At 36.2% G+C, this 24,994-nt stretch overlaps 1 protein-coding gene across 44 annotated transcripts in view; it reads right to left on the bottom strand.

The window, feature by feature from the left end:
* The window catches only part of WAC (WW domain containing adaptor with coiled-coil), a 92,026-nt gene that overhangs the window by 20,092 nt on the left and 46,940 nt on the right, over positions 1-24,994 (bottom strand). For 28 of the 44 annotated variants that reach the window (XR_012417553.1, XR_012417552.1, XR_012417555.1 and 25 more), the window contains 4 exons: positions 19,582-19,688; positions 13,213-13,328; positions 12,232-12,344; positions 6,802-7,110 (listed from right to left, as the gene is read on the bottom strand). Coding sequence is in view for 31 of the 44 variants with exons in the window: in XM_015455698.4 (XP_015311184.1) it covers positions 6,802-7,110; positions 12,232-12,344; positions 13,213-13,328; positions 19,582-19,688 (645 nt within the window). In the remaining 13 variants the exon portion in view is untranslated. The remainder of the gene's footprint in view (positions 1-6,801; positions 7,111-12,231; positions 12,345-13,212; positions 13,329-19,581; positions 19,689-24,994) is intronic. The other 16 variants (XR_012417558.1, XR_012417557.1, XR_012417556.1 and 13 more) reach the window with 1 other exon arrangement.

Below are 24,994 nucleotides of genomic sequence, written 5' to 3'. Positions count from 1 at the left end.
TGATACTGGTAATAAGTGCACTTCTAATCATTACTTTCCTGTTGTGTTTCGACAGTTGCTCTAATACTGAGCAGGACAAGGGAACACGTGAAACTCAAATTACTGCTACAAAGGCAGCCTGCTTTATTTTGTAATAGTGGTGTTACATGGGAGACACAGAGCAAATTATGAAGATGTATGTAAGTGTAGTAAGGAAAAAAACATAAAGTAGGTAGGTGACAACACCTAAATCTGACTTTAATTTTTAAATTCATGAGTATTTTTACTCATGTATCCTTCTAGATCTCAATGCATTTATAAATGTACATAAATACACTGATGTTTTATAATGAAGACAGTATCCTTTAACTTGTTTTATTCAACTGAGAAAATCTTCATGTTAATACATACAAAAGATAAGCAATTTCCAACAGACATTGCTAAAGTGACATCCCATACTAGCAAGACCCACTTACACACTCCACATACTGTGCTTCCCAGAAACATTCCATTGTTGTCACTAGTCTCAAGAGTGAAAAATATCCTCATAGTAATCTTAATTTTCAACATGCACTAGCAATCTTTCTCTTGCATTGTTTTTATCCTGGTAAAGTATACACAGCATCAAACTTACTATTTTAACCATTTTACAAGTATAAGGCAATGTCATTAAGTACATCCACATTTCTGTGCAGCTATCACGACTATACGTCTCCAGAACATTTTCATCTTCCCAAACAGAAACTTAACACCCACTCCCACCCCGGACACCACCGAACAGTCCCTGGTAACTACTATTCCAGTTTCTGTCTGTATGAATTTGCCCATTCTAGGTACCCTTGTATATGTGGAATCATAAAATGTGTCCTTCTCCTCCTGGCTTATTTCATGTAATATTCTTAAGGTTCATCCATGTTGTATGTAGCATGTATCAGAATTTCACTCTGCTGATGAACACTTGATTGTCTCTAATGTTTGTTCTGTTGTGAATTGCTAAGAACAACCACATGTAAGCACGTTTGAGTCTCTGCCTTTCTTTTGGGTATGTATCTAGAAATGGAACCGCTGGATCCTACACATAATCCTATGTTTAACTTTTTGAAGAACATACAAACTATATTCCAGAGTAGCTGCCTCATTTTACATTCCCACCAAAAGTACAAGGGTTTCAATTTTTCCACATCTTCCGAAACACCTATTTCCATTTTTTAATTATAATAGTCTTCCTAACGGGTATTAAGTGTTATTTCATTATGGTTTTTGAATTGCATTTCCCTAATGACTAATGAGGTTGAGCATCTCTTCATGTGCTTACTGGCCACCAGAATGTCTTGTTTGCAGAAATGTTTATTTGAGTCCTTTGCCCATTTATGAACTATGTTGTTTTATGTGGTTGAGCTGGACTTCTACGTATATTCATTCATACCTTATCAACATACATGATTTACAAATATTTTATTTCATTCTATGAATTGCATTTTCACTCCCTTTGATGTACAAGTTTTTTAATACTGATGAAGTCCAATGTGCCTGTTTTTTTCTTTTGTTGCCTGTGCTTTGGTATTATATTTCAAGAAATCATGGCCAACTCCAATACCATTTAGATTTTGTTTCCTTCCAAGTGTCTTAGTGTTTTAGTTCTTAACTTTAGGTCTTTGATCCATTCTCAGTGAATTTTTGTATTTGGTGCAATTGCCCTTTTCTTATTTTCTGTTCATAGTCTTTGTCTATTGTTCCATTGGATTGTCTTTCTCATAATGCTTTGTATCTTTTTATGTATCTTCAACATATCTTGTTACCTATGTTTCAAGTATTTTCTCCTGTCTGATAGTTATCTTTCAACCTTAGCTTATTGTTATTAACTTTCCATAAAGAAGTTTTAAATGTGTTATTTGTGGTCAAATTTATTAATTTTTAAAAAGACAAATCCATTTGGGTCTTGATGAATATTTTCCTTACCCTCAAACTACAAACAATATTTCCTAATACTCTTTTGATCAGTTATTTCTTCATTAAGTTGACTAAACCTAGTTAAACTTAATGACTAAGACTAAATTCCTACACCAATGTATTCCATTATTCAATAAATATTTGAATAACTATGGCCAATCTTTATAACTTTTCATGAGTAGTAACCCTGAAAATTATTTTAAAGCAAATCAACTGAGTGCTACCACTGCCAGTTAATGACCATCTACATCAGCTATAAGAGCCTAGCTTTAATACATACTGAAGTTTTTGACTTCATTCAATTGTCATTTAGTCTACAGATAGCATAAAAACAGAAGGGAATTTTACTTCAAGTGACTGACTCACACCTCATATTAACATGACTAGTCTGTCCTGCCCATTACATATGGCACCAGCATGTGAGTATGTGATTATTTACATACGTTCATACTGAGAGCTAGCTTGAGGTTACTAAATAGGTCTAATCCTATGGCTACTTTGTTTTGTTTTCACATTTATCTCTGCTAATAAATCGTAATTCTAAATCACTAAATAAGGAACTTATTGAATAAGGTTATTAAACTCTCCTGACAACCTGGTCATAGCAAACAGTAAGGACCCACGTTTCCTCTTTTGTCATTTCACAAATCTGGAAGGGATGACAGAGTTAGAGCAGGTTTAAAATGGCCACTGGGGAGCCAAATGATACAACTCAGTTTTACATTTTTTTTTTTTGGTGTATCAGAGTTTCTCTTTTTATGGTTGTCCAATAAAGTGATCATATATAGATGTTCAAATGTTCCCCTAACAAACAAATATAGACCTAAATGGGGTCACCTCACTCCCTTGTTTCACTCTACCTAACATCAAGACTGTTCTCTGCAAAAGTAAAGAGCTCTGCAGCTTTCTCTACCCTTCTGACCACTCACACAGGCACAAACCTTGAGTTGACCTTAGGTTCTTTCTCTCAAATGACACATTGGCATCAAACAGATATAAATCCATTGCTGGTATGCTTTAATCGGATGCACAACACATATACAAACTTCTTTTTCTTCAAATACTTTTTTAACCATGACCAGTGCAAGTGCTCCCAACTCTCAACACCTGTTCTTATAGCATCCATCTACAACAAATATTTATACATACAACATGGATGCCTATACAACATCCATTACACACGTTGTATAGGCATCCATCCAACATTTACACACTGTTGTATAGGCATCTACAACAAACATTTACACACTGCCTATTATTTGTCAACCACTAGGAATAGAGCAGTGGTTAAGAAAGACAAAGACTCTGCTCTTGTACACAGCATCCACCACTGACAACTTTAGACAGAGCTCAGCTATACTATTAGTGCTTAACACCAACAGGCCAACCTGATTTGAACCATCAGTGCTTAATATAAATTATTTAATTGTTAAGAAAAACCTAAACAAGTAAAATCACTAAGTTGATGAGAAGAGTCAATAGAAAGCTTAATTTAAATAACATGGATGTCCCCGTTGAGGAAAAAAAAAATATATGTCAAATAGACACTTCAGAAACACGAAGAACAATCTAAATGAACAATCTAAACAGACTAAATGGAAAACAACCTGTAAAGATTACAGTTGCTATAAAACTTATCTAAGGATGTAACAGTCTTCAATTAACATACAAGGAGAAGTACTTGGAAAGGCTGCACAATTTCCCCTATATAATAAACAGATAATTCCATGGTAGGTAATCGAGTTTCTTCCTACAAGTTTAAGAATACTACATATAAATTAGGCACATAATGCTTGTGATTAGCAAACACACTTCGTGAAATTTAAACTCGAATCTACTCTGTCAGAAATTTTACATTACGAGCATCCGAACTGACATAGATGTGCTGTATGTTAGTCTTTCATTATATTTGGTTTTGAGGAAAGAACAGGGTTGTGGAGAAGCTGCCTCTAACACTACATGTTTGAACTGGGGTAATGTTTAGGCTCTTCATTTCTAAGACAGAGATATTACCACCTTCCCTCACAGTGTTGTTTTAAGGAATAAACTAAAATGAACATAAGACAATTAGCATCAAACTGCATAGGGAAGGGTTAGAAGATGAATAAAGTATGAAATACAGTAAAACATAATGTTGAGCCCTAAAGGGGATATAATCTAATTGAAAAAACTGAAATTACAATGTTTAAGTTTTGTAACAATAGAGTACTGGATTCAACAGGACAGCAATCAAAGAAAGAACATGTTCTATTTAGCAAAAGCTCAGGACAGGAAAGATAATGGCAAGTCCTAAGAAATGTCCAAGTTTGCAACAGATGAATTAGAGAATTAAGAGTGAAATGGGTGGAGATCAAGCTAGCAAAACAGACTGCAACCATCCTGTCAAGTGCTTGCTATAATCTTATTAAGTATGGACTTTATCATTTGGATGTTTAAAAAACCACTAGAAGTTTCTAAGCAAGGAGCTGACACAATTCAATTTAAATTGTATAATGATGCCATTGTTAAGTGGATAGACTGGGTAAGAAGATAATCAGAAGATTATTTCAAGAGAACCTGGCCAGGCACTGTGGCTTGCACCTGTAATCCCAGCATGTTGGGAGGCCAAGGCCAGAGGACTGCTTGAGGCTAAAAGTTTGAGACCAGTCTAAGCAACACAGTGATTTTTACAAATTAACAAACAGGCCGGGCGCAGTGGCTCAAGCCTGTAATCCCAGCACTTTGGGAGGCCGAGACGGGCGGATCACGAGGTCAGGAGATCGAGACCATCCTGGGTAACACAGTGAAACCCCGTCTCTACTAAAAATACAAAAACTTAGCCGGGCGAGGTGGCAGGCGCCTGTAGTCCCAGCTACTCGGGAGGCTGAGGCAGGAGAATGGCGTGAACCCGGGAGGCGGAGCTTGCAGTGAGCTGAGATCCGGCCACTGCACTCCAGCCTGGGTGACAGAGCGAGACTCCGTCTCAAAAAAAAAAAAAATTAACAAACAGAGAGAGATGATCTGAATTTCAGTAAGTGAAATCTCCACGAAAGATTTTTACAATTAAAAGAGAGAATCTGAATTTCAATGAGTGCTAAGAAAGAGCGCCCAAGATTTGTCAATGGGTGGGTGGGTGAGAATGTTTAAGAATAAGGCAAAGTTAGGGAGAACAGTGTTGTCAATTACTGCAAATCTAAGAATAAATTGTGGGAAAAGGAGAAATTAGGGACACATTGTATATGAGGATATGTAACAAATACTGAGAGTTTACACCTAGACATATAAGTCTGAACTAGAACTAAAGATTTGGTAGTCATAACAGTAACAAAATGACTACCAAGGAATATGGTGAACAAGGAAAAGAACCAAACAGAGAAAAAAAGGCTGAGATGCTGATATGTAAGAAGCAGGAAGGAACAGAAATAGGCAACTGAAGGAGGGTAGTATCACAGAAGCCAGAGGAAGAATTTCAAAAAGGAGTTTAAAAGTGTTAAATGTACAAAGGTGACATGGGATAAATACTTTCAAAGGGCCATCAGAATTCTAACTGACAAGGATTTTTAAAATAAAGTTTTCTGTGAGCAAACTGTCAAAATTATAGGAACTTAAAAAACCAAAATGTCCTCTGGAAAATATAATAACTATAGCATTAATTCAGATTTCATCTCTCAGTATTTCTCTTTGCAAATTTAATTCTGTCACAGGGTAAATCCGACATGTTATTTATAAATGTTGGTACAAACCATCTTGACCGAATTTGACATCTGGAACAAGCATTAATCTGACACATTATGTACTGTATGATATATAAAGTATATGGCTGAATAACAAGGAAAATTCAAATAACATGCATAGTACATACGCATGTATTACAAACATATAACATGTAATATACGAAAATTTCAAACAACATGTATTGATAGTTTAGCTTCTGCTCAACTATAAATATTAATCTATATTAATCTAGATTTTAAGGGGGCTACAAGTTCTTTTTTAGGATTCTTTAAAATCACACTGTAGTTCAAGGAGAGGGGAAATCAGAAACAAAAGAAATTCAACTATTTGAGCCCTTTGCCAACAAATTAAATCAATGTGAATTAACGTATCAAGCCTCTCCTAAACCCACAGGACATTTAAAAGTGCATCAACACTTACTAATGGTCTGCTAATGGATTTACCCGTGACAATTTATTTACTGCGTTTTAATTTCCTTAGACTCTTAAAACATACTATGAAGTACAAGTTTCAGACTGTGAATGGTCTATGCAAATTTCATCACACTGCTTATGTTGTGTCACACCTTCTAAGTAGCTGTTCTTAAAATTTTTCTGTAACTTTTTAAACATGCTGTGATTATTGACACTGAGTTGGATAAACACAATTTGGGTTGCAATGTTTAACTTCCACTCCTCAGACTTAAGGTCCAATTCAGACATTAACACTCCTTATCTTATGGCCCACAACTTAATTTTCTAATCGCAAATTGAAACCAATAATGAAATGTTATACAGAATTAGTTTTAAAATATCTCTATTCCTATTAAGTATTAAGAGAAAACTGAGACGATTTATAAACTGTCAAGACAATGATCACAAAAACAGAAAATTGAAGAGACAGTTATTTGACTTTAAAAAATTACTTAAACCATTATTGTTACACATTAAGCACCTGACTTAATCCAGAGGCAAGAAACAGTTCTGAGGCTGGATAATTATAAATTAAAGAAAAAAGCTAAATATTGCTAACTCTACACCTAACTCTACACAGAAACATTCTAAAAGACTTTTTAAAAAATTTATAATTCGGAGACTTATAAGCCAAAGGAAATAATGTAATATATAAGAAACTTAGAAACTATAGTTCAACGTGCAGCATCTAGTAATAATGGCATACCTTTTCTTTCTGTTTTCTGTGCAGGGACAGAAGATGTGGGTGTAGGCAGTTTTGATAAAGTAGATGCTCCATTAGCATCAAATGATTTCTTTGGCTGGTGATCAGACTGTAGCGTAAATGGACTAGAAGGAACAGTGCTTGGGGTAGCAGTTGGATGAACCACTGGTTTGATGGGGTGCTGTACTGGCGTAGAACTACTGTGAGTCTCTGCTCTTGGCAGTCTGTAGTCTCTGTCATTGTGTCTGCTTGTTTGAGACAAAATATTCTGTGGGAGCAAACTACTGGCATCACTGGAATGCTTGTCTTCCACTTTAGTTCACAGTTCGAAAAAACAGATGTTGGAATGACAGAAGGGGGAAGAAAAAAGATTACATTAGAATCCTACCTTTAACATCAGCTAATTCAGCAACATACTTGTACTTACATATTCTTTTATAAAACTGCAAACCCAGTTAGTGTCTGCAGTTTACCACTGGCATGTAAATATGCAATACTGGAAGAAGAGGAGTTTTTGCTCAACTATAAATATTCATCTATACTCATATTTCAAGGGGGCTACACATTTTTTAAGGATTCCTTAGAATCACACTGTAGTTCAAACAAAACATACCAAAAACAACAACAACAACAACAAAAATCAACATATGGAGTTATAATACCGTCTCATAAAAATTTTTAAATTGTTTTAAAAGCAGAAAAAATAAATGCTTCATTGTTTTACACTATGGGTCATAGATTTTAATAACTGAATTATTCACAGTGGTTCGACTGCAAAGGAATATTAGGCTTTATTAGCCTGGTCTTTCTAAATACTACATTAGCTAATTAGTTGCCTCTAAAGCAGTTTATACGAAGGCTTAAATGAAATCATTTTAAGATGACTGAAGTTATGATGAACTGTGAATACAGTAAGTAAACCAATCTGTAGTATTTTTAGTAATGTTACAAATAACCAGAGAGTTAGTAATAAAATCATGATGCATAATGCTATTTGAAAATAGAAGTCCAACACCCGCAGCACAGTCAGAACAATCTACTTATCGCTAGGTGTATTAAAAACAAATCCTCTTTCAATTTAAAGCCACAAAAATACTTTAAGCTCAGAAATACTGAAAACAGTTTAAAATCTATCAACAATTTAAATAGCCACAAAAATACTTTAAGCTCAGAAATACTGAAAACAGTTTAAAATCTATCAACAATTTAAATAGCCACAAAAATACTTTAAGCTCAGAAATACTGAAAACAGTTTAAAATCTATCAACAATTTAAATTCTAACACCATGATTCCTCAAAACAGTACAAAAGAAGGAAAATTTCAACGATCATGTTAAAGTTCATTCGAAGTGTTCAATCTAAATTACAATATTCCCAACAATAACTAAAGAACTAAAATAACCTCCAAGGAGAGAAATAACCTCCAAGGAGAGAAATGACCTAAAATCTAAGCATGTGATGTACAATAATTTTACTAAAGTATGCCCTCTCTGTTGATTATTGCATTGTTTTTTCCAATTTACAGCTCCTCCAATTATAAAGACCAAGACAAAACAACGAAGGAGGAACATTCAAACTAGAAGTCAGTTTCAAAGTTGTCAGTACACAACCGCTACATGGTACACCACAACAAAAAGTACCGGAATACCATCCAAAAAAACAATCACATCAAAGCACAAGGTCTTCTGACAACGACTTAATATATAAAATTTAGTGTTATAAAGGATACAATATAAAAATCTACAAAAATGAACAGAATACAAACATCTGTTGTATGACAGTAATATATCAGTAAGCTATCAACTTGCATGAATATAAAATTTTAAAAATTTTATTCTACAGTTTCTACCTGCAATGAGGATACTACTAAGACAGAAACCTTTAGGGACAGACATAATAGGATAATATCATGCCCAACCCTGTATACAATTTTTATTTCCTCAACCAAGAAAACTTCCTTTCAGTTCTATAGGGCTAGTCAAAATGTATCAAGCACAGGTACTCCAATGGAAATTAAGGATGATACTTCTAACATTTTTAAGTTAAAAAGCAAAAAGGGCAGCAGCATTACAGGAACGGGGGAAGCTATAGCTGTAACAGCTTTCTATACTTACAACTCTAAATAAACACAGTTAAAGCAGTACCTATTTGCCACCCTCCCAGAGCGCAGTGCTTTGCTTGTCCTGACTGGAGAGAGGGGAGGTATGCTACTGGCATCTAGTGAGGAGAGGCCAGTTTTGGTGTTCAATAACCTACAAAACAGGAAAGCCTTCCATAACAAACAATTACTTCACCCAAAACGTCATTAGTGCTTCTGTTGAGAAAGGTGTCTCTAAACATAGAGCCATCAACATATAAAGCACAGATTCGCAAAAATAAAAATTAGTAGCAGTTAATAGCAAATTAAAAACTTTATCCATATAATTTTCAGCATCAGGTTGTGGAGAATATTAACATTTGATAAAATATTTTATGTTTTTTGGTTTTTTTTTGAGACAGTCTCACTCTGTCACCCAGGCTGTAGTGCAACAGCACGAATCTTGCCTCACTGAAATCTCTGCCTGCCTCAGCCTCCCAAGTGGCTGGGATTACAGGTGTGCACCACCATACTCAGCTAATTTTTGTATTTTTAGTACAGACGGGGTTTTGCCACATCGGCCAGGCTGGTCTCAAACTCGACCTCTGATGATCTACCCGACTCGGCCTCTCAAAGTGCTGGGATTACAGGCATGAGCCACCATGCCCAGCCTTTGTTAAAATATTTTAGTGCTTTACAAACACTTAATATATTGCAAAAAAACAAAAACAACGAAAACCTCATTAAAACCTACTTTATCTCTTTACATGTAAAAATCTTCCCAATCCTTCCCCCTCTGCCATCCCCTAAAGTTTTTTTTATTGGTAGTCAAGAACAAGCTTTAAGCCACACTCTACACAAATACCAATATACTCAACACAAGGGAACACTCTGCCAACATGTTTCTGATAGACTAAGTTAAACACTTGAATGGCTTATTGACTTTATTACTAAGTTGACCAATCTTTAAAAAAAGCAACACAGCTAAGGTTCTTTCTCAAACACTACCTAACTCAAAAAAAGTGTGAAACACGACTACATTTCAACACAAGCACAGACACAATGACTCATCATTTGCCTATCTAGGAATTTAAGTGAAGGCAGTAATCAGACAAGTGGGCAGATATGAATCATAATCTTGTTTATAGTAGGGAAAGGCTGAAAACTTCCCAAGTATTCATTGATAGGGGATTATTTATTGATGAAAGTTTACCTATGCAATCAATATAACAAATGCAGAAATATAAACAGACATAAAAACATATTCCTGATACATTACTGAATAACAGGTAAAAAACAGTAATATAGAATCCCATTTTTGAAATACATACATATGTAATTTGTATACACATTTATAAGCATACAGAAAAAAGTATATATTCCAAAATGTTTCAGGGTCATGGAATTTAAACGTTTTACCTAATTATTTACAAATATGGCATACTTTTGAAATCATGAAGAAAAACAAGTTACTATTTTTATACTTATCTAATACTTTTTTTTTTTGTAGACTCAGAGTCTTGCTCTGTCGCCCAAGCTGGAGTACAGTGGTGAAATCTCAGCTCACAGCAACCTCCGCCTCCTGGGTTCAATCGATTCTTCTGACTCAGCCTCCTGAGTGGCTGGGATTACAGGGCGCACCACCACACCCAGCTAATTTTTGTATTTTAGTAGAGACGGGGTTTCACCATGTTGGCCAGGATGGGCTCGATCTCTTGACTTCGTGATGCGCCTGCCTCGGCCTCCCAAAGTGCTGGGATTACAGGCGTGAGCCACCGCGCCCAGCCATCTGTCACTCATTTTCTATGCATCCCCTACCCTGCAATATGTTCAAAAAACCCACAAGCTGGGTGTAACTTGTTTATGTCTAGAGGAAAACCTCTCTCTCATTTTTAATTGACAAAAGTCAGTTAATTAAGATATAAAAAGAAATGGGACTAGAATCTAATTCTTCCACCTCAAAATTCAATGTTCAAAATTCAATGTTCTTCAATATGCCAACTTCAGTACTTTATATCATTTAAAAAATTATATACGATTTCACTGATTTAAAAATTTATTATTTCACACTTAATCCTGCAGATCTGTTACTGTTTCATCTTAAATATTGTCTCCCATCAAAAACTCAATAATCCCTCTGAGACCAAACACACCCCCCAACTTTTTGGTTTGAGTTACAGGAGCAGAACTGAAGCACTGAAGTTTAAGAATTCCCAGAAAACATCACCTTGAAATTCCTCCCAAAATTGCAAAACGAATCCTAGAAGTCTACGTGACAGTTAAATATTTTTAAATTTTTTTTTTTTTTTTTTTTTTTTTGAGACATAGTCTGACTCTGTTGCCAGGCTAGAGTGCAGTGGCAAGATCATAGCTCTCTGAAGACCCAAACTCCAAGGCTCAAGTCATCTTCTGGCCTCAGCCTCCCAAGTGGCTGGGACTACAGCTGAGTGGTTAATTTTTAATTCTGTGGATACTGGGTCTTGCCATGTTGCATAGGCCAGTCTCAAACTCTTGGCCTCAAGCCATCCTCCTGCCTCGGCCTCCCAAAGGGCTGGGATTGCAGCAGGCATGAGCCACAGCACCGGGAGTAAATTTGATTCAAGGTAAGGGAAGCCAGTGGAAATAGAGTACCTTTAATAAAGCTTCAAATTTGGAGAATGAATTACAAAACAAATGTATGGGATACAAAATTGTCCCACTAGCACAAAATCTGGCCTCAGAAGAACAATGAAGTATGCCCACAGTTTGATTTATAGATGAAGACCACCTTAGAACAAAATGGCTTAAGTTTTCTATTAGACATTTTAAAATTGTGTGCAAATTCAAACTAGAGATGTTACACAGATCTATGATCATGGTGAAATTTGTTTCTAAATACAAGGATAAACAAGTTACTCACTGGTAACATAAACAAACAAACAAAAAACAGTAGCTACTCTCATGTCACTTGTGTGTGGCTACGATTCAATTATTAGACTAAAACCTGATGAGATCTGTGTCCAGTTTAATAGGACACAACTTAAGGGCAGGCAGGTAGGGTGGGAGAGGAAGCTCCTGTTTGGGGAGATCAGGGGAAACCAATCTAAAACAAAATTCTACTGTTTGCAATTCAGCTCCATTATAGCCATAATGCGCAGCAGGAAACACATACGTATGCTACTCTACCATGTATCTTTTCCCTTTTCGGGGACCAAAATGGTGGCGGGTAGGGGATAATAAATCCAACGTAAAAGAATCTCTACATGTTTTGTATTTATTTTAATTTACATATGTAGATGGCGATGGACACAGATTTGAAAAATAAATAATACAAATAAATCAAACATACATTTCAAAGAAAAAAAATTAATACTTACTTCCACTGGCAAACCCACTAGTGGCTGTTGCTTGCATCACCTCTCTTCTGTAATCTCTATCTTTTGGGAAGCTGTTGACTGCCATCTTGTTTGCTTCTTTTTGTCTCTGTTCTCTAAAAATAAAAAAAATAAGATAAACACATAAAAATTACATCGAGGGCATGAGTTTCCATAATAAACAGCTCTGGCCAAATGCCTAACAAACGGTTATATAAAAAACAAAAGCAGTGAACATGGTCATAATTTAACTGGTGTGGGAGATGGAACGTGGCAAACAGAAACACTAATGTTTCTCACTAATGGCAAAACTATACCAATTAATTATACCACTAACGCCATAACCAAAGCTCATCAATTTTAACTCTACATGTGAAAGAAACATTATGGTCTTGTTAAGCTATTAATATTTCCATCAAAATTAAGATGCATAAATGTAGGTAAGTATTTTATTAATTATACTGACTATTCAAAAGGCCTTTGTGGACAGCTGCCTAGCTGTCCTAAAATTTTTCTTTTTTTTTGGAGATAGCATCTTGCTCTATTGCTCAGGTTGGAGTGCAGTGGCACCATCATGGCTCACTGCAGCTGTGGCCTCCTAGGCTGAAGCCATTTTCCCACCTCAGCCTCCTCAGTAGCTGGAACTACAAGTGCATGCTACCACTCACAGCTAACTTTTTGTAGAGACAGGGTCTCACTATGTGCCAGGGCTGGCCTCAAACTCCTGGGCTCAATCAATCCTCCAGTCTTGGCCTCCCAAAGTGCTGGGATTACTGGCACAAGCCACTGCACCCGGCCAGGTTTTTGTTTTTAAAAGTAAAGACAAATTATGGAAAAAATGATGGGGCAACCAACCACTGCAACTAAAAAGTGTAGATGGGTAGCACCATAAAAAAGCTAAATTAGAATGTTTAATGCTAGAAGATGTTAACCTGTAGAACCAAGCTAGAGAAATAATGTTTAATTAGATTAAAAGCTAATTACCTTTCAAGCCACTCTTTTGGTTTTTCCCACTGTGAAACTTCTGTTCGACAATTGTAGTAGTACTTTTTCCCAGAAGAGCTAATATGCTCAGACCAGTCATCTGCAGAATCATAAGGCTTAAAAATATATTTTTTACAATTAGAAAATGTTAATACTATGTAATCACATGAAATATCAAGAACATCAAAGCACACATACAGGAAAACACTTATGAGATAAAGGTACTCTGAACTAGAATGCAATTATCTGCATAAGTATTTATAAGACCTTAGTTTATGAAAGGCTTCAAAGAATAGAACTTCATAAAATACCAAAATTAAGTAGCATAAAAATTAGATTGTTAGACAAAGAAAACTGTGAAATTAACATCACCTTGATTTTAGAAAGCATGACAAAATCCCCCACAATTTTAACTGTTGAAATCCAGTAACATGGGGGTGAGGAATGCACTCTAGACTAGATGATGGCGTGAGATCGTCAGTTCTAAACTCTAAGGCACAATAATAATTACATATGGTATAAAAGAGAACAATCTTGCCTGTATTAACTGTTACTCAGTGACAAAAGGAACCAAAATATGTAAACATAAACAGAAAGCTAATTAAAAGCTATAAATTTGTTTCACCTTCAAAATCGACAAGATGGATCAGGTACACCTAACTAAAATCTTGTTCTCATGTAATATACAGGATTAGCAGTATCACTCATATTCCCATAACTAAAAATGGTCTTTCAAACATTCTCAGATACAGTCTCTTCCAGGTATTTTTACAGGCAATGTAACATCATAATGAAATTAGAAACATCAGAAAGGCCCAGTTTCCATGAAAAGAATCTCACAAAGATTAGTTAAGTTTCTGATTGGCCCCAGGAAATCTGGTAGAATCTCAAGTACCTTGGTTGAATTCCTTAATTAGTTTTTCAAAGGAGCTTACTGAAACAACATTGATTATATTTTGTCAAATAGCTAGAAAAGAGGATTTTGAGTGTTCCCAACACAAATGTTGGAGATGACAGACACACAAATTACTGATTTGAACATTATTAAATATACTGAATGTATCGAAACATCACCATATATCCCATAAATATGTACAATTGTCAATTTAGAAAAATAAAAAAAAATTTAAAAATATTAAACCACTTGAAAAAAGTAAAATGAAATAACGTACTATACTATCATAGCCTATCCTTCCAGGTTCACTGTATTGTGATACAATTTTCAAGCCTGAGGAAACAAAGTCTTATTCACTACCTTACCCTTGGCCCAGCTTTAATTTTAACAACTAGGAAACAAGCTGAGACAACATATAGACTTAAGAGCTGTCTATAGCTCACAAAAATAGTGATTTATCAAAGGACAAAAGACTCTGGTTTCCAAAGGCCTATTATTTCCACTAAATTAAAACCAAATTCTGGAAATTCCCCTAATAATTCTCACGGCAGTTGGAAAAAGATCACAGACTCTGTCATATATTTATATGCTCACGTTTACATCTCAAAATAATGAGGGTGGCAAAGCAGTCCTGTACCCCCACACCTCAAAAAGCAGTGGAGAGTTAATTCTCAATCCCACTAGCTTCCAGAAGCCTACAATCAAGCTTTAGGAGCCCAATCACAAAGGGCCAAATTCAGAAAGTTCTTCTCTACCACCCCCTCCTCCCTATACATAAATTATTATGCAACTGATCCCTTCTACGGATGTTATCTGGAAGATTTGGTTTGCTTGCCAAGTGGTTATGTGGAATTACTGGATTGAAGAGGTACAATGAGATTTGAGACTAGTGGACAGAGGACACCAGAGGTCAGCATGGTCTAGGCCAGTGCTCTTCCAAGTGATGGTTTGCCAACTTATCCTGGAGGAAATAAGGAGTTTGCATTTGAATATATAAACATACTGTTTCTTTCACAGAAGTTGTGCTTTAAGAGAAAAAAAAAAAAAGTCAGCTGAACTAAACATTGTATTTAAGTGATTAACATTCTGGCACAACCTCCAGGACAGAAAGTTCACAATCAGAGCACTGGTCTACCACGCTACATTGATTTTGCCTATCAAATTGTAGATTAGTTCAAGCTGATGTCTTACACTTAACAAAATTCCAGGGTAAAGCATACAATCACATATCAACAACTTTATTTTCTCCACCCCACTGCCATCCTCAAGGGGTTAAGGAAAAAGAAACCCTTCAAATTATGGGATAACTTTTACAATGCTGATGTGCAACAGCAGGTGTCAAATTTCTTAACTTTACAAAAAGAATATCTAACATTGAGAACTTAAACAAAAGGCCTGCAAACATTTAAAGTTTTCTAGATTTGGCCTGGGATGGTTGCCAACATACGCTCTAAAGCAGCTCTCCAAGTGTTATCCAGGAAACCTTGGGGAACCCCAAGACCCTTTCACAAGACCAAAACTATTTTCATAATAATACTAACATGATTTTTTTCTTCCTCGTTTTATCACAAGCATACAGTGAAGTTTACCCAGAGGCTCAACAAAACACTGGATGTATCACAACAGATTGAATGAAGCAGCAGATAGGAAGTTATGAAATTCTAAGTGTCTTTTTCTATTAAGTCAAATATTACCAAGATGTTCAATATCTATTTTTTTAAAAATTAGTTACTTTTCATAAAGATGTTACATATGTTACCATATAATGGGTTTACAATTGATATTTTAAATGAAATATTAAAATTTCACAGTTTTAATTTTTAATATGGTAGATATTGATGAGACTCAAACTTTTTCTTTCTGTTTTTCCCCAAGATGAGGTCTTGCTATACTTTGCCCAGGCTGGTTTTTAACTCCTGGGCTCAAGTGATCTTCCCTCCTCAGTCTCCCGAGTAGCCAGGACTACAAGTGACAAGCACCTCTCCTGGCTCAAGACTCAAAAGCTTCAAAGTATGCAGATGATACTTAGTTGATAACAAAAGGAGCTGGAATAGGAATGCAAACTCATACAGGATTGAACTTAAGCACATCTCGGCAAATTAAAATTGGCATAGAGTATTTAGAAGGGAAAATCTCAATTACAGTGTTTTTAAATAAAAATAAGCAATATTTTTTCAGCAATTCACAGCCCCCTTTGAAAAAATCAAATATGCACGACTAATTTGGTCTACAAGTCATACCATGATTTTTTATTTTACCTATTTTTTTTTTTTTTGAGACAGGGTCTTGCTGTCGGCCAGGCTGGAAGTGCAGTGGTGCAATCATAGCTCACTGCAGCAGCCTCAACCTTCTGGGCTCAAGCAATGCTTTGCTTCCAAGTAGTTGGGACCACAGGAACACACCACCACACTTAGCTAATTTTTTTTTTTTTTTAAGAGACAGGAGCTTCCTATGTTGCCCAGGCTGGTTTTAAACTCCAAGCCTCCAGTGACGCTCTTGCCTTGACATTCCAAAGTGCTGGGATTACAGTTGTGAGCCACTGCAACATTCCCATGATTTTTATTGTGAAGGAGGCATTCACCAATCTTTTCCTGATCTTTACCAGAAGTCAGGCTCTGTGGTAAACACCCCACAATAAATGTTTGTCATAGGACTTAGCAGGAAGTACATTAAATGTCAACGCCTTAATCTGATACTGAAAATAAAAGATAATTTAAACTGGGCTTTTAATAGTTAACTTGATTAAAAAAAAAAATCACCCACATACCCAAGTATCTGTGTAGATAACTCTAAAGCCAACTTTTCAAGTAAGATTAAATTTACAGTTTGTAAGGGCTGTTTGTGTCATTTCCACTAGGTACATTATAATACAAAAGACCACTACTTATAAGTTAATTATGTACCTACAGGTGAAATCAACAGAAACCAAAACCCAGATTCCAGAAACACAAAACATATCTGTTCTAGTAATGGTCTTCAACTTTCACTCACATAATTAAGTTCCCTGACACCCTTATGATTTGAATCATTCAAGCTTCTCTGATGCCCACTATTCATTCTTTCTGATTTCACTGGGTTAAACCCACTGCTCTAAAATCCAAATAATCAAAATCTGTCTTCCCTGAATGAGGTGTTTGTTTTGTTTGCATTTGTGTTTTACGAAAAAAACAATGCCCACAAGGGCTGCTGCAGTAAGAGTAGACAAATAGCAAACCTAAACTGTCAATGACAAGTGGAACTTCAGGTGTTACTTTGTAAATTAATAGAATGTTTTCCAGGAAAACAGGCAGATTCATTCTAAAATCCTGAATATACATCTCACTGAAAATGATTTGCTCCCCTTTCTCCCCACTCGGCCTAATCCTCCCTTCCCTACTTGAAGAAAAAAAAAAAAGGAAAAAGGAAATGCCTCATCACAAATAGTTTGACGATAGTATGCATGAAGTACTTAGCAAGACTGTTTTCTCAGTCTCAATCCCACCCCCTAGGATAGTCCGCTCTGTGATGCTAGGGCTGGGACAGTGCAAATTACTCTCTATTTAGCCAGGTGGCTTCCTTCCTGTTAGAAGCATTAATTAGATGAATGAAAGGTAGGAGAAAGGATCAGCCACAGTTGTTACCAGCACTGGACTACCATCCCACCACTAGAACTAGCTTCACCATACCCTCAGAGGTATTACCACGAGCTCTGTGGGGCTCCTCCTCTAGACTAGTAGGTTCTAAAACCCCAAATTCATCCTGTTGTTCCATAGCCCTGAGTGGTGATTACTGTATGTGTTACCTCAGGGTTCCTCCTTTTTTTTCAGTATCTGCTTAACCAATCCCATATATTTAATTCTGTGTTACAACAACATGATTTTCCTTTCTTTTTTGAGACAGAGTTTTGTTCTGTCGCCCAGGCTGGAATGCAATGGCGTGATCTTGGCTCACTGCAACCTCCGCCTCCCAGGTTCAAGTAATTCTCCTGCCTCAGCCTCCCAAGTAGCTGGGATTCCAGGTGCTTGCCACCACACCAGGATAATTGTTGTAATTACAGTAGAGACGGGGTTTCACCAGGTTGGCCAGGCTAGTCTTGAACTGCTGACCTCAAGTGATCCACCCGCCTTGGCCTCCCAAGTGCTGGGATTACAGGAGTGAGCCACCGTGCCTGGCCACTAGTGAAGTGCCTGGCCAACAGTATAATTTTCTAAATGAACACTAATACTATCTATTTTTATCCAAATATTATCCTAATGTCTCAATTTTCTATGGAAATGTACTATTCACACTGCTTCAAAAAGAAACAAAAAAATCTGAAGGTTTTTCAACGTCAATTAAGACACGATGATCACTCAAATACTCAAAGTAAAATCTGTTGGACTCAACCTACACCTCTGACGGCCTTCTCATTGTTTGTTCTTTCCCTATCATGTATTTTCCACACTGTTACCGGAGATAATTTTTTAAATTGCAAATATGATCTTATTTTACTGATAATATCCTTCAATACCTCTCCACTGCCTTATACATGTCTAATTAATATTCCTTGGCATGACATAGAACTTCTCATGATATGCCTCCCACTTACCTCTGTAAATTTAGCTCCTGCCATTTTCCCACACCGTCAAAATCCCAGCAGTTCTCTAAATGTGCTACACTATTTTACACTTCTACATCGTTAGGAGCTCTATTCCTTTGTATGCTATGAATTCCAGAGCTCGTTTACTGCCTAAGTTATAGTCAGACTGTTGGGAAGTATTAGTTATAGTTTACTATCTTCCTCACCCAAGCTGGGAGTCCTGTGTTGAGTGCCACCCCAAAGCAACTTTAACAGGCACTGCTGTTTACTTTTCTGTCTCTACCGCAGGTCCCAAATTTCCTTTAAGATGGGCCATATTCTATAATATATTCAGCTTAGCATATGCCTGGTGAATTAAAACCTTATTCTATGGTGAATTAAAAACTTCATTGAAACCTATGACTTAAAAAATTCAAAATAAGTTAATGTCATTAACCTAAACTTCTGAAAATATTTAAAATCCCTCATTGGGTTTCACGCCCTTGTGGACAGGTAACTGTATATCCCTAGTGTCTGGGAGAGTGTGTAAGACACAGTAGATAATAAATATATCCTATAAGGAGTTTACACACTATGGAAAGAAAGCTTAAGTTAGACCACTTTATAAGAAGTTTCAGCCTGAAGTTATTTTTATCTCAGATATCACAATGGAAAAACATTGCTTTGTACAGGAATCCTAATTAAGTAATACCAAAGATACTAGCTTCTCACAACGCTCAGTTCCATTAAAAAGACTGGCTCATTGGTTTAAAATAGGATAATGATATCAAGTAAACACATTAAGACTGTGATTCAAACTTTTTAAGACATTAGATTTTACAAGACTTCCCATGGGTTTTGTTTTGTTTTTTGTTTTTTTTTTTTTTTTTGCAATAAATTTCAAAGAAAAAATATTGGACATGTTTATAATACTTACTGCATCTGAAGTTTTGCTCGGGTTATTGCTTGGATTAGAAGAATGTGAATTTGAACTATGAAGAGCACTGTGGTTGTGTGAATTTTCTTGTGGAGAGTAACTGGTCCCTTAAGAAAATAAAGAATACAGTGAATTACAAGTAAACTGTATTTAATGTTTAATCTAAACTGTTTTCTATCATACATTATTGTATATCTCTAAATGAACATCTTACATAAGCATTAGGAATATATACACAGTCATACTTTTTATAGTATATAAAGTATCTGTGAACCTACTAAAGAAGTGGCTTTATATGCCCTGGAACAACAGCATATAACAAAACCTTTTTGAGAGAAACAAAACCTTATCTTTATCATTTGTAGCAACTTCTGGGTTTTCTTAAAGTTTTATTGGAGAAAAATAGAAGTACAACGTGCACAGAAAAATGGCACAAGAACTCAAATGATACAGAACTAAAAGTCACTGTTATCAGTATGTTTTTGCAACTGTATTTCAATTTCTTAATAGTTTCCCCTATTTGCCTTTTAATAGCTTTGCCAATTTTTCAAATAAAACAGCATCAACTTTTTTCAAGAAGTTAAAGAGTCTTAGGGAAGGTGCTCACTTATAAGATGATAAAGATGATCAAGAGTCTTTTCCTAACAGGTCCAACTCTATCTAAAAATTGCTTAAGAGTAACTCAGGTTTTATGAAAATCTGTACATGCCAGTGACCAGAGAAAAAAGTTTCTCTTGCTTTAAGAAAAACCAGGGTGTAAAAATCCAGACTTGCAAAAACACTTTGACAAATGACACAAAAAGGTTCACCACAGAAGTCTAATGTTAGTATTTCAATTTCATTCCACATAATTCTAGATTTTTCAGCAACAAAGTAACATAATCGAACTGGTATTTTTTTTTAATAAGTGATCTGGGAGTGGCATGGAGGCTACACTATTATGAACAAAAATGAAAAGTGCAGAGAGCAATTTAAATGCTCCAGTGGTCCAGGAATTATTAGTGAGAACCAGGGTGGATAAATGTAGAAATGAGTTAGGAATATTATTTCAATCAATAGAAACAACTAAATGGTAAGAGCAAAGGTGAACTCAGATAGATGATGACTATAAGGTTTTAGATATCCAAGTGAAAATGGTCCGCAGATTAATATAGAACTAGGAATTCAGAAGAAAAGGTTTAAGTAGATGTGGATTTGGAAGTGTTTTCTGTTACAGGTCAAAGGTAGGAGAGGGACTAACTGCTTTGTGTGTAAGCAGCAAGCACTAAAAGTTCATGGATGAAGTAAGAGTATGGAAGGAAAAAAGGCAATGGCCAAGATTTACCCTCAGATAAGGGTCTGCTTACAATGGAAACTATAAGCAGATTCAAAGACCCAAGAAAGCTAGTTATGTCACAAACTATCAAAGAGAATTACCTAACTACAATGGTTACTTAAGAACAACGTAGGTGGTATGACAGAGGACATTTCCTAAGAAGCCTGATGCTTGAGACGCCTAATGGGTTCTTCTACTTATTTTGATTTATCTTGCTGTACAGTATTATATTTATATAGAGAGAACACCCTAAAACCCCCTTGTAATAACAGGAAGCAAGAAATAAATCCTCAATAAAAGCTCTAAGAATGAACACAATCAAGAAGAAATCAGTCAAAAATAAGGTGAACACTTTGGGAGGCCGAGGTGGGTGGATTACCTGAGGTCCAGGAATTTCGAGACCAGCCTGACCAACATGGTAAAACCCCATCTCTACTAAAAATACACAAGTTAGCTGGACGTGGTGGTTATGTGCCTGCAGTCCCAGCTACTCGGCAGGCTGAGGCAGGAGAATCACTTGAACCTGGGGAGTAGGTTGCAGTGAGCTGAGATCGTGCCACTGCGCTCCAGCCTGGGCGACAGAGCAAGACTCTGTCTCAAAAAAAAAAAAAGAAAATGAAAAAAGAAAAGAAAAAGGGGGGAAAAAAAAAAGACTGAGTATGCAGGAAAAGTTAGCAGAAGCCCAGAGACTGCTATCTTTAGAAAGGCTTTCTGGCACAGCTGGCCCTTGACAGACATGTGGGAAGCTAAATTTCCGGAGGGATCTCACAACCATAACTGATAAAGAGGTGAAAGAGGTGCTCACTGAGGCCAAGCACAGTGGCTTGCACCTGTAGTCTCAGACTAGGCAGAGGCAGGGGAATCCCTTGAGTCCAGGAATTCAAGACCAGCCTGGGTGACATAATGAGAACCTGTCTTCAAAGGAAAAAAAAAAAAAAGAATTGTTCATTGTACCTAAGCTGTTTGGGTATATAGTATGTTTTGTACTGAACAGCTGCTTTCCTACTGGAGTCTGAAATTTTGGTACATGCAAGGCGAAGAGTACATATATAACTCACCAAATCCAGTAAAAGCAGTGCACACTAAATCTCTAGTGAGCGTCCCTGGTAGACAACATTCCACAAGTGTGTCAATTTGTTGCTGGAGGAATTAAGTGCATCCTGTATCACTCTCTTAGGCAAGAATTCTTGGAAGCTTACACCTGGATTCCTTCAGATTTTGCCCCATGTGCCTTTTCTCTTTGCACCTGTCCACTGTAGTAAGTCACAGTCATAATAATGACTATGTTGAGTCCTGAGAGTCTGAGAGACTCACCAAACCTCACAAATGGTTTTAGGATCCCAAAACGCTTAGTAACAAAGGAAAATTAACACTTCAAGTTTTAAAGAAAATATGAGATCTATGCTGAAATTTCTACTTTTCAGATATAACTCCGAAGATTTTTTTAAAATCAGATTTACAACTGAATATAAGAAAGAAGTAGAAATAGTAATATGGATTACTAGAATATATATGCACTACTCGCAGAGCTGAGATTTCCCTGAAATTTCCCTAAGTTTGTCGACAGTGATGGGAAAAAAGCTAATCTTACTGACTGAAATAAACCCCAGAGTAATCCATTAAAAAGCCTGGTTTAGATACCCCACTCTGACATTTATTTGCACACATTTTTGAACGTTATGTTCTATGCTTAAATCTACGAAATGGAAGTGCCACATTCAAGGTTTACTGAAAGACATAACAGGTTTTCTACAAACATAAGGTGTATTATAAATGAGGTCCACTGACCTCTCATGAGGTTAAGATCCAGGAATTCACTCCACTTTAGTGACTATTCCTAAAGTCAATGAAAACTCAAATATTGACAAACATTCCAATTAATTATACTTCTAAAGAAACGGTATGCTTTCCACCAGCCTGATGGAAGTTACCAACTAACTTTTAGATCTAGTATATGTGTCTTCACAAGGCACAGCATAATAATCAAGTCTTTATAAAGCATCAAGGCACACCGGCCTAAGACTTCTCTAAAAGAGAAAATAGAATCAGTTGTTGATGGGGAAATTATTTTCAAAGACAGGAGTTTTTTGGATAGGGACCAGATTCCACATTCTATGGAGATTTACTAAGACTGCTTACCAAAAACAAAACTTGAAATGGGTGAGAAGTAAGATAAAGACATTTTTGTAAAAGACTAAGAATAAACTAACATTCTCAAACAGATTTCAAATTTACATAAGAGGTTTTATACAAAGCATGGCAGGCAATACATCTTTAGATTCCAACCAGAAGGATGCCCTTTGGACCTGAAGGTAGCGCAGATTTGCCCCTGAATAAAATGACAATAATAAGGTAAATAAAATTAACTGTCTCATAATAAAAGCTTCAGCTTATATTACCTTACATACTTTTTTTGGTATTTCATTTGAGACTTTTACTTAACTCATTCCAAACTGAAGTAATACACAAGCAGAAGAACAAAGTGATTGTGCGCATCCTCCCCCGGGCTGGGGTAATGGTGGTTATGATTTTCTAGAGCCATACCGAAAAGAAGTGCTACAACACAAAATTCCTTTTAAATCTCCTATCTTAAAATATCACATGAATTTTTATATGTGACCCCACAAGTTTTAGATTTCTCTTATTACAATACAGAATCTAAGGCTAAGAGAAAGAATACAGTAAGACTTCTGAACATATCCAGTAAGAGAAGAACCGATGCATAAAACTTGAACTCAGAATTTCAATCCCAAATCCAGTGAGTATTCAAGTACACAAAGGAAGATAATATATACATGCTGGTGAGAGACAGAGTGCATAAAGGGTACTTTTTACTGTATAAACAGCATTGCCTCCATTCCTTCATTGGGTCACACACTGACCCAAAGAAGCAACGGAGGTAGTGCTGTTTATACAGTCAAGTACCTTTACGCACTGTGTATATTACCAAGGAAAAGCTCGTTATTTAACGACAAAAAAAATCATCTACCCAAGAAACACTGTATCAGTGAATAACTGGGATAAAAATGTTTTAAATGCTGTACATTTAAACCAATCTCAAGAAATTAAAGCTAGGACTGATAAAGTTAAGTCTTAAAAGAGTCTAAGAAAACATGCTATTGGAAATGACTCCGTTTTGGGAGAAGGGCAGGACAGATAAAGGGGTTCTATACTTAAGCTTGCAACTTGAAGAACTTAAATGGTGAGCAAAATTCTCCCTTCCAGTGCTTAACCATGGCAGATTATAAAATGGAGATGTAACAACATGACTGGATGCTAGTTTCAGACCAGAGTCCAAGGGTCGGTACAAGAGAATGACATTTTCCCTGACAAAATCTGCAGTATTTCTGAGAGAATAATCCCTATCTGGCATCTTCTAAAACTTCAGAAGCTAAAATTTAAGTGTGAGAAGGACTATAACTTATAACTTATAGTTTCAAAGAGTGAGGGCCTAGGAGAATAACCAGAAAATGGTCCAAAAAAATTGATCAAAACATACCTGACTCAGCAAGAAATGGACATTAAGCAATTACAATGCCCTTCCATTTACAAAAGGGAACCAGGACATTAGGAGTAGGGAAAGCAGAGGGAGGATATACAACTCTATACGATTAAATGACAGTGGGAACGGCCATCAGCTTTCGAAAAGGTGGAACAACAGTTTTCAGTCTACTCAGGAGCAAAACATTGTGGCTTTTATGTCCTTATTCAGACCATGACAACCACCAGAATATATTACCAGATCCACAGACTTAGAAGTCTTAGTTAGTCTTTACTCTTTTTAAGACACTAAGGAAGGAACAGGCATATCTGTATACTAAATGAAATAATTCAAGGACATCTACCATCCGACACTGCTTTCAAACAAAAGCAAAAATAGGTAGCAATGAATAAAACTCAGTAGTGGATCTGAATCTTTAGTATATTAAAAATTGTAGACTTCAAGGTGGTCTTTCTCAGAGATTCTAATTCACAGTCATTTTTAATTTTTTTAAAATTGTTTTGTTTTGAGACAGGATCTCTCAGTTACCCAAGCTGGAGTGCAGTGGCACGATCTTGGCTCACTGCAACCTCTGCCTCCCGGGCTCAAGAGATCCT

This window comes from Macaca fascicularis, chromosome 9, assembly GCF_037993035.2.
Source record: "Macaca fascicularis isolate 582-1 chromosome 9, T2T-MFA8v1.1".
Lineage (NCBI taxonomy): Eukaryota > Metazoa > Chordata > Mammalia > Primates > Cercopithecidae > Macaca > Macaca fascicularis.
Note: the sequence above shows the minus strand (reverse complement) of the source record. Positions and strands in the feature narration are given on the sequence as shown.